Source organism: Neolamprologus brichardi, chromosome 22, assembly GCF_056152115.1.
Source record: "Neolamprologus brichardi isolate AB-2024 chromosome 22, ASM5615211v1, whole genome shotgun sequence".
Classification (NCBI taxonomy): Eukaryota; Metazoa; Chordata; class Actinopteri; order Cichliformes; family Cichlidae; genus Neolamprologus; species Neolamprologus brichardi.
The window spans coordinates 13,994,668-14,012,581 of record NC_142124.1 but is presented as its reverse complement, the minus strand read 5'-3'; the positions used below and the strand labels follow the sequence as shown (position 1 = coordinate 14,012,581).

The following is a 17,914-nucleotide window of genomic DNA, read 5'->3' as shown; positions in this document are numbered from 1 at the left end:
CACTTTGGTTTTAAAGCTGCAGAGTTCATGCAGTACTCTGGCCATGTACTCAGTAAAATATTCATACCTTACATAAAAAGGAAGTCAGTACAAGTCAGTCTGGCACTCAAAAATATCATCATTAAGTAAAAATCATCAGTAAAATGATATAAAACCTAACAACACTGATCTAGCAGAATTGCCCCTATCACTGTTGTAACTGGGGAACCACGTAGTGAGTACTGAAATCTGAGACACTGCAGAATATAGTTAACTGAATAATGTAGTGGTGTAAAATTATCCAAACACAGCCACTTAGTCATATACCTTTCCCACTTCAACTGCTCTTCCACACAAATATCTGACGACCTGCTGAAGTTCAAAGCGAGAATCACAAAGAGGAAGAAAGTGATTTTGAATGTGTAATGGTTGTTGGTGTCAGGCTGGCTGCTTTATTTCAGTATTTCAGAAACTGCTGATCTGCTAGCATTTTCCCAAACAATCATGTCCATTTTTGGGGGGTTGATGAAGGATAAGCTAATAGGAAGGCAACAGTAACTCAAATAACCACCAATTACAACCAAAGAATACAGAAGAGCACTTCTGAATGCACAACACATGAAACGTTGTAGCAGATGAGCTACAGCAACAGAAGACCACACCTTGAGGCCCTTAGTGCCAACTGGGCATTGCTGCTATGTGACGCCATCATCTAAACATGGACCAGAGGGACATTCTGATCACACATTAGGTCAAATATTTGTTCTAAAGTACAATCAAGTATTTGGGGGATAGTATCCACACATTATTAGTAGTACACTTAATAAAAAAATAATAAATAAAGTTCCATTCTAGTCTGTATAAAAGGTGAGAGTTCAACTAGATGCAGAGATTTAAAGAGATAAGAATTTGATCCAAAAAAAAACCCCACCTCAAAACAAGTAAGATGATTCTTCATAAATTACTTACTTTCAGACTTATTCAAACTGAAGTGTTTTCCACAGCATAAACATTTAAGTAAATATAATAATACAAAAAGGACAAAGACAGCACAGGAATTTGAGTACTGTTTAATGCAACAACTTCTGAAAAAAAAAAGAAAAGAAAGAAAAGAAATGAAACCTTGAGACTGACTGTCTCTTGATAGAGAACCCTATATACTGCTGTACTGTAGCATTTAAGATTGTATCATGTTTGGGACTTACAGTGTCTGACTTCAGCTAAATACAAAACATTCACTCCACTTGTAAGAAATAACTTGTTGGTCTACAGTGAATAAAATACGTTACAGGTAGTGTGGAGGTAATATGGACAAAATGAAAGAAGTCCAGCTACCTTCTTTTCAAGCTCTTAAGAATAGTCTGTAGAACATAAAACAACAGAGACAATCCTCCATCAGAAAATGATAAAATAGGTGAATTATACAGTTACAGTTCAAGATAACTGACCTCTGGTGGCCGTATGAGTAAGTGCACATGTCGCGTGTGGTGTCGCCACCTTTAGTTTTAGATCAAGTCAACCCACTAAAAATACAGAAAAATTAGATTTCTAGCATGTCTTTAACATTATAAAAGTGCAGTTTTACTCACGCTAAAGCAGTAGTAGCTGTGGGGTAAACCTAACAAAGCTGTGTTGAGATTAAAGTGAGTGGACACGAACTAAAGTTTCCCAGTTGACTGTCAGGTATGTCTCTGCCTTCTGCCACCAAAACCATCCTGCTTCCTCACAGTGCAAACCCTGGTATGGCTTTCCAGGATAGCTTACACTGGAAGGATTAGTAAGAAGAAAAGCCCAAGGTGATCATGTAGTTAGAGTACTACCTGGTCTGTACAGGTCTGTGCAGTCTTCATTTTGACCATCATTTAATCTAAACACGTAATGACGAGTTGCAGTCTCTTCCCTTTATATTATGTATTTTCTGCTCCCTCCTCTCGCTCGGTGTGGGTGCTCTCATGAGCCTTCAGGCTGCTTTCTCTTGTAAAGCTCTTTGCACAGGTGAGGCAGGTGTATCTAGAGTTGTGAGCCGTAGCATTGTGTGCGCTGAGCTGCTCGGGTTGAGCAAAGCTCTCGTCACACTGTATGCACGCATGTGGGTTGTGCCCGACTTGCTTGTGTGCCCGCAGGGCTAAGACAGAAGGAAATATGAGATCGCAGTCTGCTTCGGGACAGGGAATCTGGAGCTCGGAGGAGGAGCAGCCGTCTGTTGGAGGGTCACTGTATTCTTCGTGGTTATCTGCTCCCTCTTGTTTTATCCTCTTGCTGTCACCAGTCGCTCCTTGAGCTGCATGCTTGGGTTTACGCCCGCGTTTTTTGCCTTGCAGCTTAGCGTCACAGTTTATTTTCCTGGCAAATTTCTCCTGGTGCTGCAGGAGCTCTTCCTCTGTCTGGAAACTCTGATGACATTTGCAGCACTGGAAGGTGTTCAGGTCATCGGCTTGTTCTGGGGGCTGAGGGTGCACCGCAATGCGATGGCTGCGAAGTCGTGACGGGCTGGGGAAGGAAGCACCACAGTCCCTGCAGGGACACCGCCGTTCTTTACACTCGTGACGTCTGTGTTGGTTCAGCTGCAAGATATTAAACAGTAAGAAATGGTACACTGGAAGCCTCCAGCACAGAAAAGAAGCTTTAAAATGCCTGCTATGTCCTCACCTCGGTGAAGGTAAAGAAGCTTTTCTGGCAGTAAGAGCAGACAAAGGCCTTCTCCTCTGTGCTGTGGGTGGCCTGATGCTTGCTGAGCTCCTCGGAAGAGGAGAAGAACTTTTCACATTTGTAGCATGTGAAGACAGTGTTACTCTGAAAAATCAGAAGAAATATATGTTTGTTTGTATTCATTCTGTAAATATCCACAGTAAGAAATTTAATCAGCAACAATGTGAATTTCCAGAAAGTTGATTTTGTACAACTTGATGTAATGTTTCATCTCATCACAGTTGCACAATGATTGAAACTTAGACCACTGACTAACACCAGTTTTAAGACTGCTAATACTGAAATTTCTATGACCACTGATGACCATGAGTGCTAATCACAGCACTGTAATATGATGAAAGATGTACTGTAAGGCTCCCTCTTTGGTTCAGAGATGGCTGTTCCCTTCTAACATAATTGCTTGACTCCCTGCTCAAACCACATGTATACATCTTCATCAGTGGAAAAGTGGCCATCGGCCTGTAGTTGTAAACATGCTGCATATTCTTGGTCTGGACTCTCTCGTAGGTCTGCTGTGCTGTGCCATCCACTTAGCCCATACCTGTCAAACTCTGGCCCGCGGGCCAAATTTGGCCCGCAGCCTAATTACATTTGGCCCGCGAAGCCATACCAAATTACTATTAGAGCTGGCCTACTGGTATTATACAGCTAATATATATATTGTTTAGTATTAAGCTTTGCTTGTTCCACATTCAGTTTTCCAGCAAAACTTATTTGAGTCCATAAGAAAAGATTCATTCTTATATCTGGAGGAAGATTTTTTTTTCCAATAAATATTAATGTTAGCCCGCGACTTTGCTCCAGTTTTGAATTTTGGCCCACTGTGTATTTGAGTTTGACACCCCTGCATAAGTCATTGTTGATTTTGTCTTCACTCTCCATCCCCTGCCAAGCTGCACCTGTGATTCTGCGGCTGCTCGCTGATGAGCTGACAGATAAGATCTTTTCTTATCCTCTGCATCCTTACCCTATCACCTCTGCCTCCCACAGGGCGCCAGCCTGCCCTGTTGAAACACTATTTTTTTTCAGTGTTTCAACTGAAAAAATAGAATGCCATTGATCAAAAATAGAATGCCTTTGATCCAAAGTAGAATGCCTTTGATCCCTTGTGATGTCATCATCTTGCTGAGAGAAAAAACCCTTAAATAGGAGCTTTGCTCTGTTAAACTTTGCTGCTCAACGGACATTGACCTGACAGTAAGCAAACCCTTTTGGAGAGTTTTGAGAGAATTTCGCGTTACTTAGCAATTCACCGACCAAGCCGACACATTTCACCATGTCAGCAAACCCACCCTTCCGCTCAAATGAGCTTGGAATAGTTAAAGGGAGCATTTTGGGAAACCACTACAAGGTAGAGGCTTTCCTTGGAGAAGGGGGCTTTGGTATTGTAGCCAAATGTCGTGATAACATGACCAACCGAGCTGTGGCTATTAAAGTCAACAAGAGCGACCCTGATATTCTGCAACAGGCAAAACTGGAAATTTTCATACTGGAGCAGCTGAGAAGGTTGGATCCAGATGCCGCCAACATTGTTCAATGGAACGGCTTTTTCCACGACGGAGAGCGGGTTTGCTTAAAGTTCGAACTCCTTGATCAATGCCTGTGGGACTATATAGGGGACCGGAAAAACCAGGGTCTCCCCATAAGTGAAGTCAGGCCAATTTTAGGTCAGCTCACAAATGCTCTGTCCCACCTGGGTTCTGTGGGAATAGTGCACGCTGACCTCAAACCTGGAAACATCATGGTTGTAAACCGCCATGAGTCTCCCATCAAAGTCAAACTTATAGACTTTGGCCTCGCATGTCCTGCGTCTGCAGTGATGCCTGGTGACCGTGTGGGGACGGTTGGTTATAGTGCACCTGAAGTTATGCTTGGCCTTCCTTACAACGAAGCAATTGACATGTGGTCTCTGGGGCTGGTGGCTGTTGAGCTTGGTACAGGGGTGCCACTCTACCCTGGAAATGAAGACTATGATGTTTTGAAATTCATCATAGAGACTCAGGGTCAGCCACCAGATCATGTTCTAGACTCTGGCGTGTACACTGAAGACTATTTCATTGAAGACAACGACAACCAACAGCGCTGGACATTTAAGACTGACCAACAATTTCAGTACGAGACAGGATATGAGTCCCTGGAGACAAGATACATAAAACTGACGCGTCTCGATGACCTCGAACAAGTAATGATGTTTAGAAGAGGACCTGAAAATGGCCAACGTTTGTTTGTAAGCTTAATTAAACAGATGTTGGCGTTGGATGCAAACCAGCGCATAACACCGTCGGAGGTTCTCCGGCATCCCTTTTTCAACCCTAAGAGTTCCCCGTGCATTGACATGAGTGCTGAAAGACCACAAAACCCAGTGGTCTTTCAGCACCCTTCAAACTTGAAATGCAAGAGATCAGAGAAAATCAACTGCAGTTTTCAAAACTCGGTTGAATTTTCTCAGCAAGTATTCGTCCACACGTCAGCCAGCCCATCCTTCAGCTCAGATGAGCTTGAAATAGTTGAAGGGAGCATTTTGGGAAACCACTACAAGGTAGAGGCTTTCCTCGGAGAAGGGGGCTTTGGTATTGTAGCCAAATGCCGCGATACCAAAACCAACCGAGCTGTGGCTATTAAGGTGAACAAGAACTGCACTAATATTCTGCAACAGGCAAAAAAGGAAATTTTCATCCTGGAGCAGCTGCGAAGGTTGGATCCAGATGCCGCCAACATTGTTCAATGGAACGGCTTTTTCCTTGACAGAGAGCGGGTTTGCTTGAAATTTGAACTCCTAGACCAATGCCTGTGGGACTACATACGGGACCCGAATAACCGGCGTCTCCCCATAAGCGAAGTCAGGCCAATTTTAGGTCAGCTCACAAATGCTCTGTCCCACCTGGGTTTGTTGGGAATAGTGCACGCTGACCTCAAACCTGGAAACATCATGGTTGTAAATCGCTATGAGTCTCCAGTCAAAGTCAGACTTATAGACTTTGGCCTCGCATGTCCTGCGTCTGCAGTGATGCCTGGTGACCGTGTGGGGACAGTTGGTTATAGTGCACCTGAAGTTATGCTTGGCCTTCCTTATAACGAAGCATGTGACATGTGGTCTCTGGGGCTGGTGGCTGTTGAGCTTGTTACAGGGGTGCCACTCTACCCTGGAAAAAAATATTATGATGTTTTGAAATTCATCATAGAGACTCAGGGTCAGCCACCAGATCATGTTCTCGATCCTGGCGTGTACACTGAAGACTATTTCACAAAAGACAACTACAACTACAACCAACAACGCTGGACATTTAAGACCGCCCAACAATTTAAATACGAGACAGGATATGAATCTTTGGAGACAAGATACATAAAACTTAAACGTCTGGATGACCTCGAACAAATAATGATGTTTAGACGAGGACCAGAAGATGGCCAACGCTTATTTGTCAGCCTAATTAAAGAGATGTTGGCCTTGGATGCACACCAGCGGATAACACCCTCTCAGGTTCTACGGCATCCCTTTTTCAACCCTGGCCTCTCCAACAGGTTCCCAAGTATCAACATTGAAAAACCATACAGAGTCAATCTCCAGCATGGCATCTTCCACCCTGGACAAAAGTGATAAAAACACAAACCGGGGTTGGAAAAGGATATTAACAGCAAATTACACTGGAAATATTAATTAAGCTGCTCCAATAATTATCACTTTGGCTTTTTTTTTTTTAAATTTTCACTCCCCCCACCCCAACCAGTCGTGGCAGATGACTGTCCCTTCCTGAGCCTGGTTCTGTCGAAGGTTTCTTCCTTTTTAAAGGGAGTTTTTCCTTCCCACTGTCGCTAAATGCTTGCTCATAGGGAATCTTCTGATTGCTGGGGTGGCCAAAACTCTAGGGGAACTAGCAATTCTTGTGAAAATTTAAAAAAAAAAAAAAAGCCTACCAATATTCAAAGCAGAGCAGCGGACACCTTACCATCACATCAGTCCTTTAATCCGACCTAAAACACCATGTTTACAGAAATAAATTCCATACAAATTGGAAATAAATTGTTGTTTCTGATTGTTTTTAAATATATAGTGCTACCCTTCAGCCTCCTAGTAGACATACCTGTGTTATAAATGTGAAACTCCTCCGATTTTCAGAAAAGTTGACCTCTGACCTTGAAGTCAAGGTCACTGAGATTTAAGCTTCACAGAGATTTTCAGTAGATGCAACCATGGTATTGATTTGAAAAATCTACACAATCACAAACTTGGATGTCCACAGCGCCTCGCCATATACCAAAGATTAAGAGGTGTTTTTTTATAGGTTTTTATAAAGATTACAAAACACAAATAACAAAAATGCCAACGCTATTGTCATTTTTGACAACGCTATTTTGATGTTGTCTAATGTAGTGCAAAAAAACAAAACAAACCCAAAATTTAATAAATAAAGTAAATAAGGTATATTCTACATAGTATACAAAATTTTAGTGGTCCACAATGGGGTCAATGAACAGAATGAAGGAAGTAAGTCTTTTATATGACAATGGTGTGAAAAAGTGTTTTCCTATTTATTTGTATGTTTGTCACACTTAAACATTTCAGATCATCAAACATTTTTTTTCTTTTTTATGTAAAAAGAAAAATCCTTTAACTGTCCAGTTTTCTTGATGTTATGATGCTTCTACCACTGGTTTGTCATTAATAAATCAGACTCTGGCTGCAGCAGAAAAAGACAAAGAGAAAATGTAATCACACAAATCAGAGGTGAAGATTTACACTTTACCTGAAACAGAGCAAAAGTGCTTTTTAAATAGGTTAATGAATATTAAGTAATATAGGCTAGATGTCTGGACATTGCTAGTTTCATTTGGGCCTTCTGGGCCATTAGTCCTCTGGCTTATTGCCAGTTACCAGCTAAATAGCTTGTGTATTTTATTATCTTAGTGTGTTAAAGATTCTAGTTCTTATTCTGGTCAAAGTGTGCTTCATTATTTGTTTACAGCACAGCTACAGTTCCAGGTGACTTCAAGTCAAAAGGATACTACATGTCAATGGCCAGCAGCCTGTATTCAGTTTGAATATTGCTGTAAATGTACCTGGATCTGTTTCTATTGGGTTGTGAATTTGGTCTCACTGTTACATCCAACTTTTAGAGTGGGATAAAGACAAAAAGAAACAAGAGAGAACGGATTTGTAGTTAGAAATCCAAAGTTGCTTCTGTTTTGCCCACACACATTGATGATGATTTCACATCACTAAGCAGGTTATCAAATGTGGACAGAATGTTAGCAGAATCTTATAATTCTCATAAGATTCTGTTTTTGTGTCATTCAATACAATGTGTTTATGTGTGACATACTGATATGAATCATAGTATCTTATGGAATTCCAAAAATGGCTGCCAGGACAGCTGCCACCACACTGATGTGACACACTACAAATCAACTCTTTGATGCTCTGTGCTGAGTCTGCACAATAACCTGCACTGCATACACATACTGTCCCTCAAGAAGACACTGAGAAAAAATAAAGAATGACATTGAGACTGTAACTTTGCCATAAGTCATAGGTGTCAAACTCTGGCCCGCGGCCAGAGCCTAATTACATTTGGCCCGCGAAGCCATACCAAATTACTATTAGAGCTGGCCTACTGGTATTATACAGCTAATATATATATTGTTTAGTATTAAGCTTTGCTTGTTCCATATTCAGTTTTCCAGCAAAACTTATTTGAGTCCATAAGAAAAGATTCATTCTTATATCTGGAGGAAGATTTTTTTTTCCAAGAAATATTAATGTTAGCCCGCGACTTTGCTCCAGTTTTGAATTTTGGCCCACTGTGTATTTGAGTTTGACACCCCTGACTTAGCCAGAGGGCTGTTCGGTTTCCTCGACAGCGATCCTCTCGGCACATAAACATTTTCACTATATTACTTCGTTTGTTTGTCTGTATGGGCTGGTTCATGGCACACATTGACTTTCAAATGTCCCTCATTTGCATATTAACGATCATGAAACTGAGCTCATGGTTCATTATTAGTCAGTGGTGCTACTTTCAGTCGTTATGCAACCAAACTGTTTATAAAGTTGGGAAAACCTGCAGTCAGCTGAGCCTGAAGAAGTCACTGTGATGATGAACAGAATCAACTTTCTGGATTACTGGGCAATCATCAAAAAAACAGCGTGGGTTGTTCTTCATCATTCAAACATATATTGTCACAATTTCACAGTTCCAGCTTTTCAAATACATAGACTGTATATAAAAGATGTAATCCTCTTGCATATGACTTTGAGCAGAGGGTGGTTTATGTAGCCTTGTTGTGAAGCCAAGTGACACTACACATTCATAGGGTACAGAAGAGCTGACCTAAAGCCTACCCTGTTTTCATTTAATTTCTAACTCTTAGAAGAACCATAGTTTACAGCGTGAACTTTATCTTGTAAACTAGCTATTGAGAACTTAAACTCTGGAGAAATTAGTTACTAAAGTTACTAAAGCCACAAATCATGTGAGAAGTACAGCTGCTTTCTCTTTTGGACCTCTATATAATCTTTCTGTAATCAGAAGAATCTCCCCCTGCTGGCCACTGAAAAGAGTACAGGTTTGAGGCACTTTTGCTTTAGCTTCAAGCCTTAATTATAATCCATTGCAGACGTGTAGTAGTTTTTGCATTGTAAGGTAAATTCTCACAACGATCACATGATCACAAAAACAGGGAGGCATGCTGATATTGACATGGATTGTCATGCTCCCCGTGTGATGATGAAATACACTTCTGTCGGACCTCAGTGGACTCGTGGATGCAGTATAATCAAGGCTTCACTTTTTGTACCTGAACACATTTTCCATCATTTATCTACAGTCTATGTTCAGACTTGCTGCTTCTTGTTTTCCATACCAAAATTATTATTTTTATTAATGCGTAACAAATTCAAAGATTAATAAATAATCCTGGAGAGTAAAAATTACACATCATGCATGAACTGCTGGGCGTGTTTAGCCTGTTTTTCCCACCTGCTGCAGTTGCTGCTTGTACTGGTCCCGATGACTCTTCCTCATGTGTCTCTCTTTAGCTTTGGAGTTACAGAAGGTGATAAAGCACTGGAAGCACTGCAGACTCTCATGCTGATCTGCATCACAGTGAGAAGAGTTGTTCAGTAAGGGTGGACTTATCATCAAAACATGTAAGCTGTTAATGTTGCTGTGACTGTGGCGGTTAGAAAGAGGAGTCACATTAATGTAAAATGTCATCGTACAGGGGGCGACCAGTGGCTCAGGCTTCATCTCCGCAGAGGTGGACCTCATGTCGTTTCCGACAACCACCTGCTCGATCTTCATCATTTCCATGCTTTCACACAGCACCCAGCCGCGTAAAGCTGCAACATGGGAGACATGTGTCTCAGAACTGCAAACCTCAACCAGTTACAAGAAACTGCAATAAATAATAATAATAATAATAAAAAAAGAAAACAAACAAGCACCCCCACCCCACTGAGTTAACAGGATGTTTCAGGGAGGAGGGGGATCCTACATAATTCAAATCGGCTAGTGTAAATAAAAGCAGCTCACGTTAGGCCTGAGCTAACTATTTAACAGAAGGATAGAGGTGAGGGATGCTGAGCTGCAACTAAAAGCGACATGACTCCACTGATATATTCAACCGGCACTATATTTTTATTATGTAGCCTTCCGCCTACTGTGACGCTGCGCCTTTTCACTTTAAACATGCATTTAATGACCAAGCAGAGGTTCATAAACAATTTAAAAACGCATTTTTACCGTTCAACGCATCCACTGGGCGAAACGAAGCAGCAGAGCAAAACGTGCCAAAGTCACGTGACACGAGACCTTCCGCTATCGCGAGATTGTGAACACCTTTTTCTCAAATGTTGGTTTCTCCGCCTATCTGCTGAAGGTGTTTTATTATTAATTACTATAATTATTATACAATTTTAAAGATAATTTCAACATACATCCGTAATGATGTTGAATAGAATGAAAACGAACAGGAATCGTGGCATCCTTGCAGTGCACCAGGTTTATGGCTTTCAAATGATTTAACCAATCAACCAATCACAACGCAGCACCAGGCTGCAATTAAGAGAATCGATAATTGAAAATTATACATATTTAAACCTGAGACTACTGATCCTAAAATATATTAAAATGTTAGCTGTACCTCTTGTTCACACTGAAGTTATAAAAACTAGGTTTAAATACTTTCACTGCATGTAAATAGAACTCTTGGTCTCAATGAGACTACCTGTTTAAATAACAGACTCAGTAATAATAATAATAATAATAAAGACTTCAGGTAATTATTGTAATTAATAAGATCTTTTTCCCCTACAAGTAAAAACACAAGAGATTGAAAACAAGAAAAAAGAACCACAAGAAAAAGAATAAGTCTTTATTAAAGTATCATAGAACTTTATTGGTAATATTGTTTCACAAGGCAGACACATCAATGCAACGCTTGATGAAGAGTTGATAAGACGGCACATTCTCTTTTCTTTAAATAATCTGTGAAAGACAAGCACAGGGTTCTGGGCGAAGGAAAATTAGATCAAGGACTTGAAGAAGCCGTTCAAACCCTTGCCTGCTTCTGCTGCTGGAATTCAGCAATTCGGCTTTCCATGACAGGTCTGAAGTGCCTGATCAATCCCTGGGAACACAGATGAGAGAAGAGAGGGGTTTTGGTCAGTTATCCTGCTGGACTTGAGGCAGAAAACAAACAGGGAGCTTTACAAATAATACAACATGTAATCAAGCTACTCGCTAATCAATTGTGAAGAGTGCAACGCGAACCCCTTGGCAACCTCTGGTCGCCATGGGGTTTCTACACATGGGTGAGGCTTTACAAACACCTATGAGTGTAATGCTGTATTCTTCAATCTGTAACATTATCGTCCCTGCATTAGTTACATGTCACATACAGTAAGTGTACCTAATGCATTTTGAAGTATTGAGTTTCCCATTAATAGTTCCATGAAGACATGAGATGCATTTACCTGCACAGGCCACGCCGCACCATCGCCCAGTGCACAGATACTGTGCCCCTCGATCTGCTTGCTGATCTCCCAAATCATGTCTATCTCTGCTGAACGTGCATCACCACTCGCAAAACGCCACATCATCTTATTCATCCAGTCCACTCCTGCAGAAAAACACAACAAGAAAAAACTCACACGTTTTAATTTAATGAAGATGGTGGAGAAATATTAAGGTGTGCAGAACTGAACTGAAGTGGCATTTACCCTCTCTGCACGGTGTGCACTGGCCACAACTCTCATGCTTGTAGAATTCAATCAGACGGGCGATGGCTTTAATAATGTCAGTCTGCAAAAGTAAAACCCATCCACTCGTTTAACAGCAGTAATTTGCATTTCTTATTGAGCTAAATATACTATAGAGCTGACATATTTACCGATTTGTCCATGACGATGAGAGCAGCAGTGCCCAGCCCAGTCTGCGCCTGAATAAGGCCATCAAAGTCCATCAGCACATCTTCGCACACGTTCTTGGGGATGAGGGGTGTTGAGGACCCACCGGGAATTACAGCCAGCAGGTTATCCCAGCCACCACGCACCCCACCTACCAGACAGATGTTTGTTCCAATTAAGTTAAAAGAAGAAAAAGAAGAAGAAGAAGAAGCACTTAAGGCTGTGCTTAAGCTAAGCTGTCTTAATCTTTTCAGTCCGTGACTCCCTTCACGCAGGAAGACTTCCACTACCTCCTTTTTTTTCTCTTTTTTTTTTTGAATCCTATCAGGCAAAAATGATGTGATTTTTACATTTTTAGTGCATTATGTACCTGCGTGTCTCTCAATGAGCTCTTTCAGAGGAATAGACATCTCCTCTTCTACTGTGCAGGGGTGGTTGACATGCCCAGAGATGTTGAACAGCTTTGTGCCCGAGTTTCTCTCCCTGCCAAAGGAGACAAACCACGAGCCTCCACGACGACAGATGGTGGGCGCCACAGCTACAGTCTCCACGTTGGCGACAGTTGTTGGGCATCCAAACACACCTTCAAACACATTAGAGGGAGTGGTGTTGACATTTGAGACGTGCTTTTATTTTAGCAAGAATAATGAGGGCCCAGCAGAAGAAGCAGCAGTGTGGAAAATGTAATTAATACAGAAACTGTTTAATTCTAACCCCGACTCTGTAGACAGGAACTCACCGACATCTGCAGGGAAGGGGGGCTTCAGACGGGGCTTCCCCTGCTTTCCTTCCAAGGACTCGATAAGAGCGGTCTCCTCTCCACAGATGTAGGCTCCGGCACCACGCATCACAAACACATCAAAGTCATAACCAGAGCCACAGGCGTTCTTTCCAATTAGCCCAGCAGCGTAGGCTTCATTGATGGCCACCTAAGAGCCAGCAGAGAGAATATGAGGCTTAATCTGTATGAAATTGAGTTGGATGGAGGTGCAGCTACTTTTGTGTCTGAATCACCTCCAACTAAAAGACATTAGTTGTACAGCTGATTTTTTTTTTAATTTAGTCACATTACCAACTTTAATATAATCTGAAAGTATGCAGCTTATTATCAGTATCCAATATAACATTTAAACAACAAACAAATAAACACTTACTTTCCCCTTCCCAGGCCTTGAAAAATAAGACAAATTTAATTACTTTAAATATGGCTGAAGGGCAGTATAATAAAAAATAATGGGTTATAATAAGATTATACTATAAGCCCTTTTAAAAAAAAAAAAAAAAATCAAATTTCACACGTTATATTAATATTTTAAATCTGGAAAGGAAAGTAATCCATAAAGCTTCAGAATAAAATGTACTGGAGTCATTGCTAGAAGCAGACAGAATAACTCCTGTCGGCCTGGAGAAAGTTTATATTAATCAGCCAAATTTATGGATCAAAATATTTGAAATAAACAAAACTCATTTTAAATATGGTCACTGTTATATCAGCTGAGAAGCTGATTTATGATTTGAACCAGAGTTTTTTCCTCTTTGTTTTGTTGCTGTACTCCATCGCTTATTTATATTTGTTATAATAATGCTCTTCACTGGTATGAAAATATTTGCAGTGATATTCCCAAAATTGTATCAGTTGTGGACCATGTTTTACAATCATTTGTAATTATGCTGAAAGCTTAAAAAGATGAGCTCAATTTTAACCCGGGTCCTTCAGACATGCATCGACTACAGTAATGTTTAAGTGTTTTGTTTTGATCTCTTTGCATTTTCTCCATAAACTGAAGATGATAGTGAGGTGTATGATAAATTTAAAGACTTGATCTCAGTTGTCTCTATCCATCTCTACCTGCAGGTTAGAGGACTCATTGTAGAACTCTCCTCTGATGTAGATGTAAGCAGCACGGGCTCCCATGGCCCTCCCAGCGATCAGGCAGCCTTCGACCAGCTTGTGTGGGTCATTCCTCATGATCTCCCTGTCCTTACAGGTGCCCGGTTCTCCCTCATCTGCATTCACCACCAGATACTTTGGGCTAACATACGAAAACAGAAACAAGTCGGTGTAATAAACATTACTGTCAAAGAAGCGGAGTTTATCTTGCACAAAGGCTGCACAACACATGGCAATTTCTGATAATTGGCTGACAGAAAAAACAAACTGAATCAAAATAAATCTGCTCTGTTTTATGAAAACTATGATAAACATCAAACTGGTTGAACTATAAGAACGCCAGAAGCATTCCTTTTAAAAAATGAGTGTTGTAAGTGCTTGTATTTGCTTTATTATTGCTCCAAATGTAGTTAAGTTTTTGTAAAAATGTTACAACTTAGCACTAAAATTGCAAAATGATATCTGTGTCCTCACTGACCGGCCATCACTGGGCTTGTTCATGAAGCTCCACTTCATGCCAGTAGGGAAGCCAGCTCCACCTCTCCCACGCAGGCCAGAAACTTTGATCTCATTGAGAATCCAGTCGACTCCCTTCAAAAGAATCTCCTTAGTTTTGTACCAGTCGCCACGCTTCAAAGCCCCATTCAGCCTGTGGCACAAATATGAGAAGGTTGCAACTGTGTTTTTGTTTGTTAAACCTCTCACCTTGCATCAAATTCACAAGAGAACAACACAGGGGTGTTACCTCCATTCATGTCGGCCATAAAGGTTGGTGAAGATTCTGTCCTGATCTGCCAGCGGTCCAAATTTAGTTTTCTTAGGAGCACTCTGCCAGAAAAAGCAGAGAAAAAAAACAAACTGTTACTACAGTTGTAAGGATTTAATTTGTTTTATACTGGTTTTAACAACATGGGTCATACCTGTGCTGTGCTGTTGTATCGTGTGATAGTAGTGACGCCACTCTGACTGATAGCAGCTGGGGCACGGGCCACCCCGCTCACCACAGCTCGAGAAAAGGACAGCATCCTTTCTGCATGAAAAAATAAAAAAACAAGACTGAGCCTGAATCATTTTCATTTTCAAACACTAATAAAAGAAAGCAGCTGCACAGGCACAGAGAGCTGCTGTTTAACCTGCTGTGACACTGAAGAAACCAAAACCAAGAGCTGATGTGACGATGCCTATATCCATATTTTACACAGTGAGTGGACATAATGGGGGCAGTTGTGGCTGAGGGGTTAGGGGTACTCCAGTCTGCATACTGAAGTAACTCTGAGCAAGATACTGAAGCCTGAGTTTCCCCCTATAAAGAAAACGAAGTGTGAGTGTGTCCAAAAAGGGCACTTCTTTTTAGAACAAACACTTGTGTGAATGACACTTGTAGTAAAAAGCACCTTGAGTCCATGCTGAGCAGAGCAAAGCTGTCTGTACTAGTTTGTGAAATACGCTGCTGTAAATGTAAAAAACAATGAGTTTCCCTTTCTGTCACAGATCACACACACACACAATATTTACTGACATATCAGTACCAATATCTTTTGTACTATTGGTCGGGTGTTACTCAGTGTCACTGCATCAACAACTTCATAACACCATCTTCTGATCATCATAATTTGCTATTTAATGGCCCTCTCAGCTAAAAACAAATCACGCACTAAAAACACCTCAGCCTGAGTTTTATAAAAAATAAATGTCAAACACAGAGCACCGAAACGAGAGCTGACATTTCATTTCAACACCATACATTTAGATTAGCTGTCAGTTTTAGCATGATGTATTTCTTGCGGTGGTCCAGTGCTAACTCTTTTGTGATGTTATGTCAGAGCTAACCGAGTTAAGTAACGAAGGTGAAGGCGACTGCCAGCCATGTTATCAAACCTAACCCTGCAGCTGGGCTATTTTATCTCATACGGTCGGTAAAAGGGCGAGTGATTACTGGACAAAACTGATCAGGTCTGCCTTGCTTCAGTGTGATGACAGGTGTACACACCGCTGACCTCCATACTCAGATAGCCACCGCTAGCCTAGCGCTAAGCTAAACTGGCTAGCGGTTAACCTTGTAATGTCAGAATAAAAACAGCGGGTTCACTGTGCAACGTGCAGATATTACATTTTTAAAAAAGTAAATATACGTTAAAAAAAAACTGAACTGAAATAAGCCACAAACGTGCTGAGGTAAGGCAGCAGACAGTCAACCCTCTTTACCTTTCCTCTGCGTCCCGAGTTTATGAAATAAAGCGAGACAGGAAGCAGAGCTCACGGCCCGGATACATAATGCGGAGGGTTATTTAAAACACACTTTCATAATGCCAGAGAACTACGAGGTTATGCACGTATTTTATTTTATGTTCATTGTTCACAAATTAGGCTTTTATCTTGCATTTTAAACCCTCTCAAAATAACGAGCTGTAATATGGTCTTATATTTACCGAGCGTGCTTGTTTTTGTATATTTGGAAGAAAAACAAACATGTTGAATTTTAACAGTTTTACTATATAAAGCTACTTTTACTATATTTAGCTTTTTACATAGAGTCTATTTAATTTATGTAACCTTTATTTAACCTATGTTGAGATATTAAGGGTTTTATAAAATGAACTGTTTTATTTTATTTATTTATATAATTTGTTTACATTATTGTTAATAATTTATTATATTTATAATTGCTCTCTCTCTCTCTTTCAGTTTTGACCATATGATAATTTTTATTGAGCTAATCTAGTCATTACAGATATTCTGTTATTTTGGATGTTTTACACCTTTTGGGATAATAAAGCATATCTTATTTTATTATAAAAACTATGGTAACCTTAAATTTATTATATGTTTTCAAGTTATTATAGTTCATTAGCATTTATAATCATGGCAGTTTATTAAATATCGTTATATATGATAATATTTATCATAATAATTACTTATTGTTTGTTAAACAATGTAGCAATATGGTACTGTAGTATTATGAAGCCACAAAGTATATAGGAAATACCAAAACATCTTATTTATAATAACAGGATCTTGTAATATACATTCAGAACATGCTCATACCACCATATTTATGGATAATTACTTACTGTTTCACATTAATGAGAATGTTCATCATATCATTGTGAGAATGGACGTTACTGTTATGAAAAACAAGGCCATGACTTTATATCTCGTAGTTCTGATGAGATTTATGAGTTACCTGAATGAGATTTATATTGTAATGTAGAGACCCTTCAAACCCCAATGATCAGGCGATCCCCTGTGAGCAGCACTTTGCGACTGTGAGGAGGGAAAACTCCCTTCAAACAAGAAGAAACCTCTGGCATATGCAGGTACAGGGAAGGGTAGCCATCTGCTGTAACTGGTTGGAGGGTGAGAGGGAAAGAGAACAGAAATAAGGAGCAGAGAGTATTATGAGGATAAAAGGCATACCTTTAAGAATCCTTCTCAGATTTATGAAATAGTGAGTGAATATTATGATAAGTCACAATAAGATACATTCTGGACGTGTGACTTAATGTTCTTGGCAAAGCTGCGGAAAAGAGCTTCAAAAACGTTTTCTTAAGTAAAACAGTATTTCTTTGATCAACGTGTCTGCACGTTCTTTATACATAATCACAAATAACACACTGCATAGGAAAAAATACATATTTGATATTTATGCTTCAAGGTTACAGACATTGGTATACACATGACATCATCAATATAAAGGTAATAATCAGAAAAATAAGAAAAAATAAAGACATTTCAGTTAAACTTGTAAATTCAAAAAATGACTGTTTTGTGTGCATCAGATGAAAATTTTCAAAATCATGCTGTTTCAAATGCACCTGAGAAAAGTACACATTATTAATCTAAATGTAAATCAGCGTTCAGTCAATTTAAATTTGTAAAATCTTTCTTTGAAGCAAAAACAGAACAGAAATAAACTTCTAATAACTACA

General features: G+C 40.0%; 3 protein-coding genes across 3 annotated transcripts; 1 reads left to right on the top strand and 2 right to left on the bottom strand.

The window, feature by feature from the left end:
* Positions 1-1,053: 1,053 nt before the first annotated feature.
* On the bottom strand, positions 1,054-10,472 carry LOC102782813 (uncharacterized). The gene is made up of 5 exons (XM_006787960.2): positions 10,431-10,472; positions 9,908-10,027; positions 9,666-9,781; positions 2,629-2,772; positions 1,054-2,543 (listed from the first exon to the last, which is right to left on the bottom strand). Exons 2-5 carry the CDS (start codon positions 9,996-9,998, stop codon positions 1,887-1,889), a joined length of 1,008 nt encoding a protein of 335 aa, XP_006788023.2. The 5' UTR covers positions 9,999-10,027; positions 10,431-10,472; the 3' UTR covers positions 1,054-1,886.
* On the top strand, positions 3,965-6,703 carry LOC148096724 (uncharacterized). Its single transcript, XM_087835315.1, has one exon. It carries the CDS (start codon positions 3,965-3,967, stop codon positions 6,284-6,286), a length of 2,322 nt encoding a protein of 773 aa, XP_087691441.1. The 3' UTR covers positions 6,287-6,703.
* A 588-nt stretch (positions 10,473-11,060) lies between the features above and the next one.
* On the bottom strand, positions 11,061-16,280 carry ndufv1 (NADH:ubiquinone oxidoreductase core subunit V1). The gene is made up of 11 exons (XM_087835254.1): positions 16,191-16,280; positions 14,906-15,015; positions 14,731-14,813; positions 14,464-14,634; positions 13,944-14,127; positions 12,834-13,023; positions 12,465-12,677; positions 12,079-12,245; positions 11,909-11,990; positions 11,663-11,808; positions 11,061-11,316 (listed from the first exon to the last, which is right to left on the bottom strand). Exons 2-11 carry the CDS (start codon positions 15,008-15,010, stop codon positions 11,239-11,241), a joined length of 1,419 nt encoding a protein of 472 aa, XP_087691380.1. The 5' UTR covers positions 15,011-15,015; positions 16,191-16,280; the 3' UTR covers positions 11,061-11,238.
* Between the last annotated feature and the right edge of the window lie 1,634 nt (positions 16,281-17,914).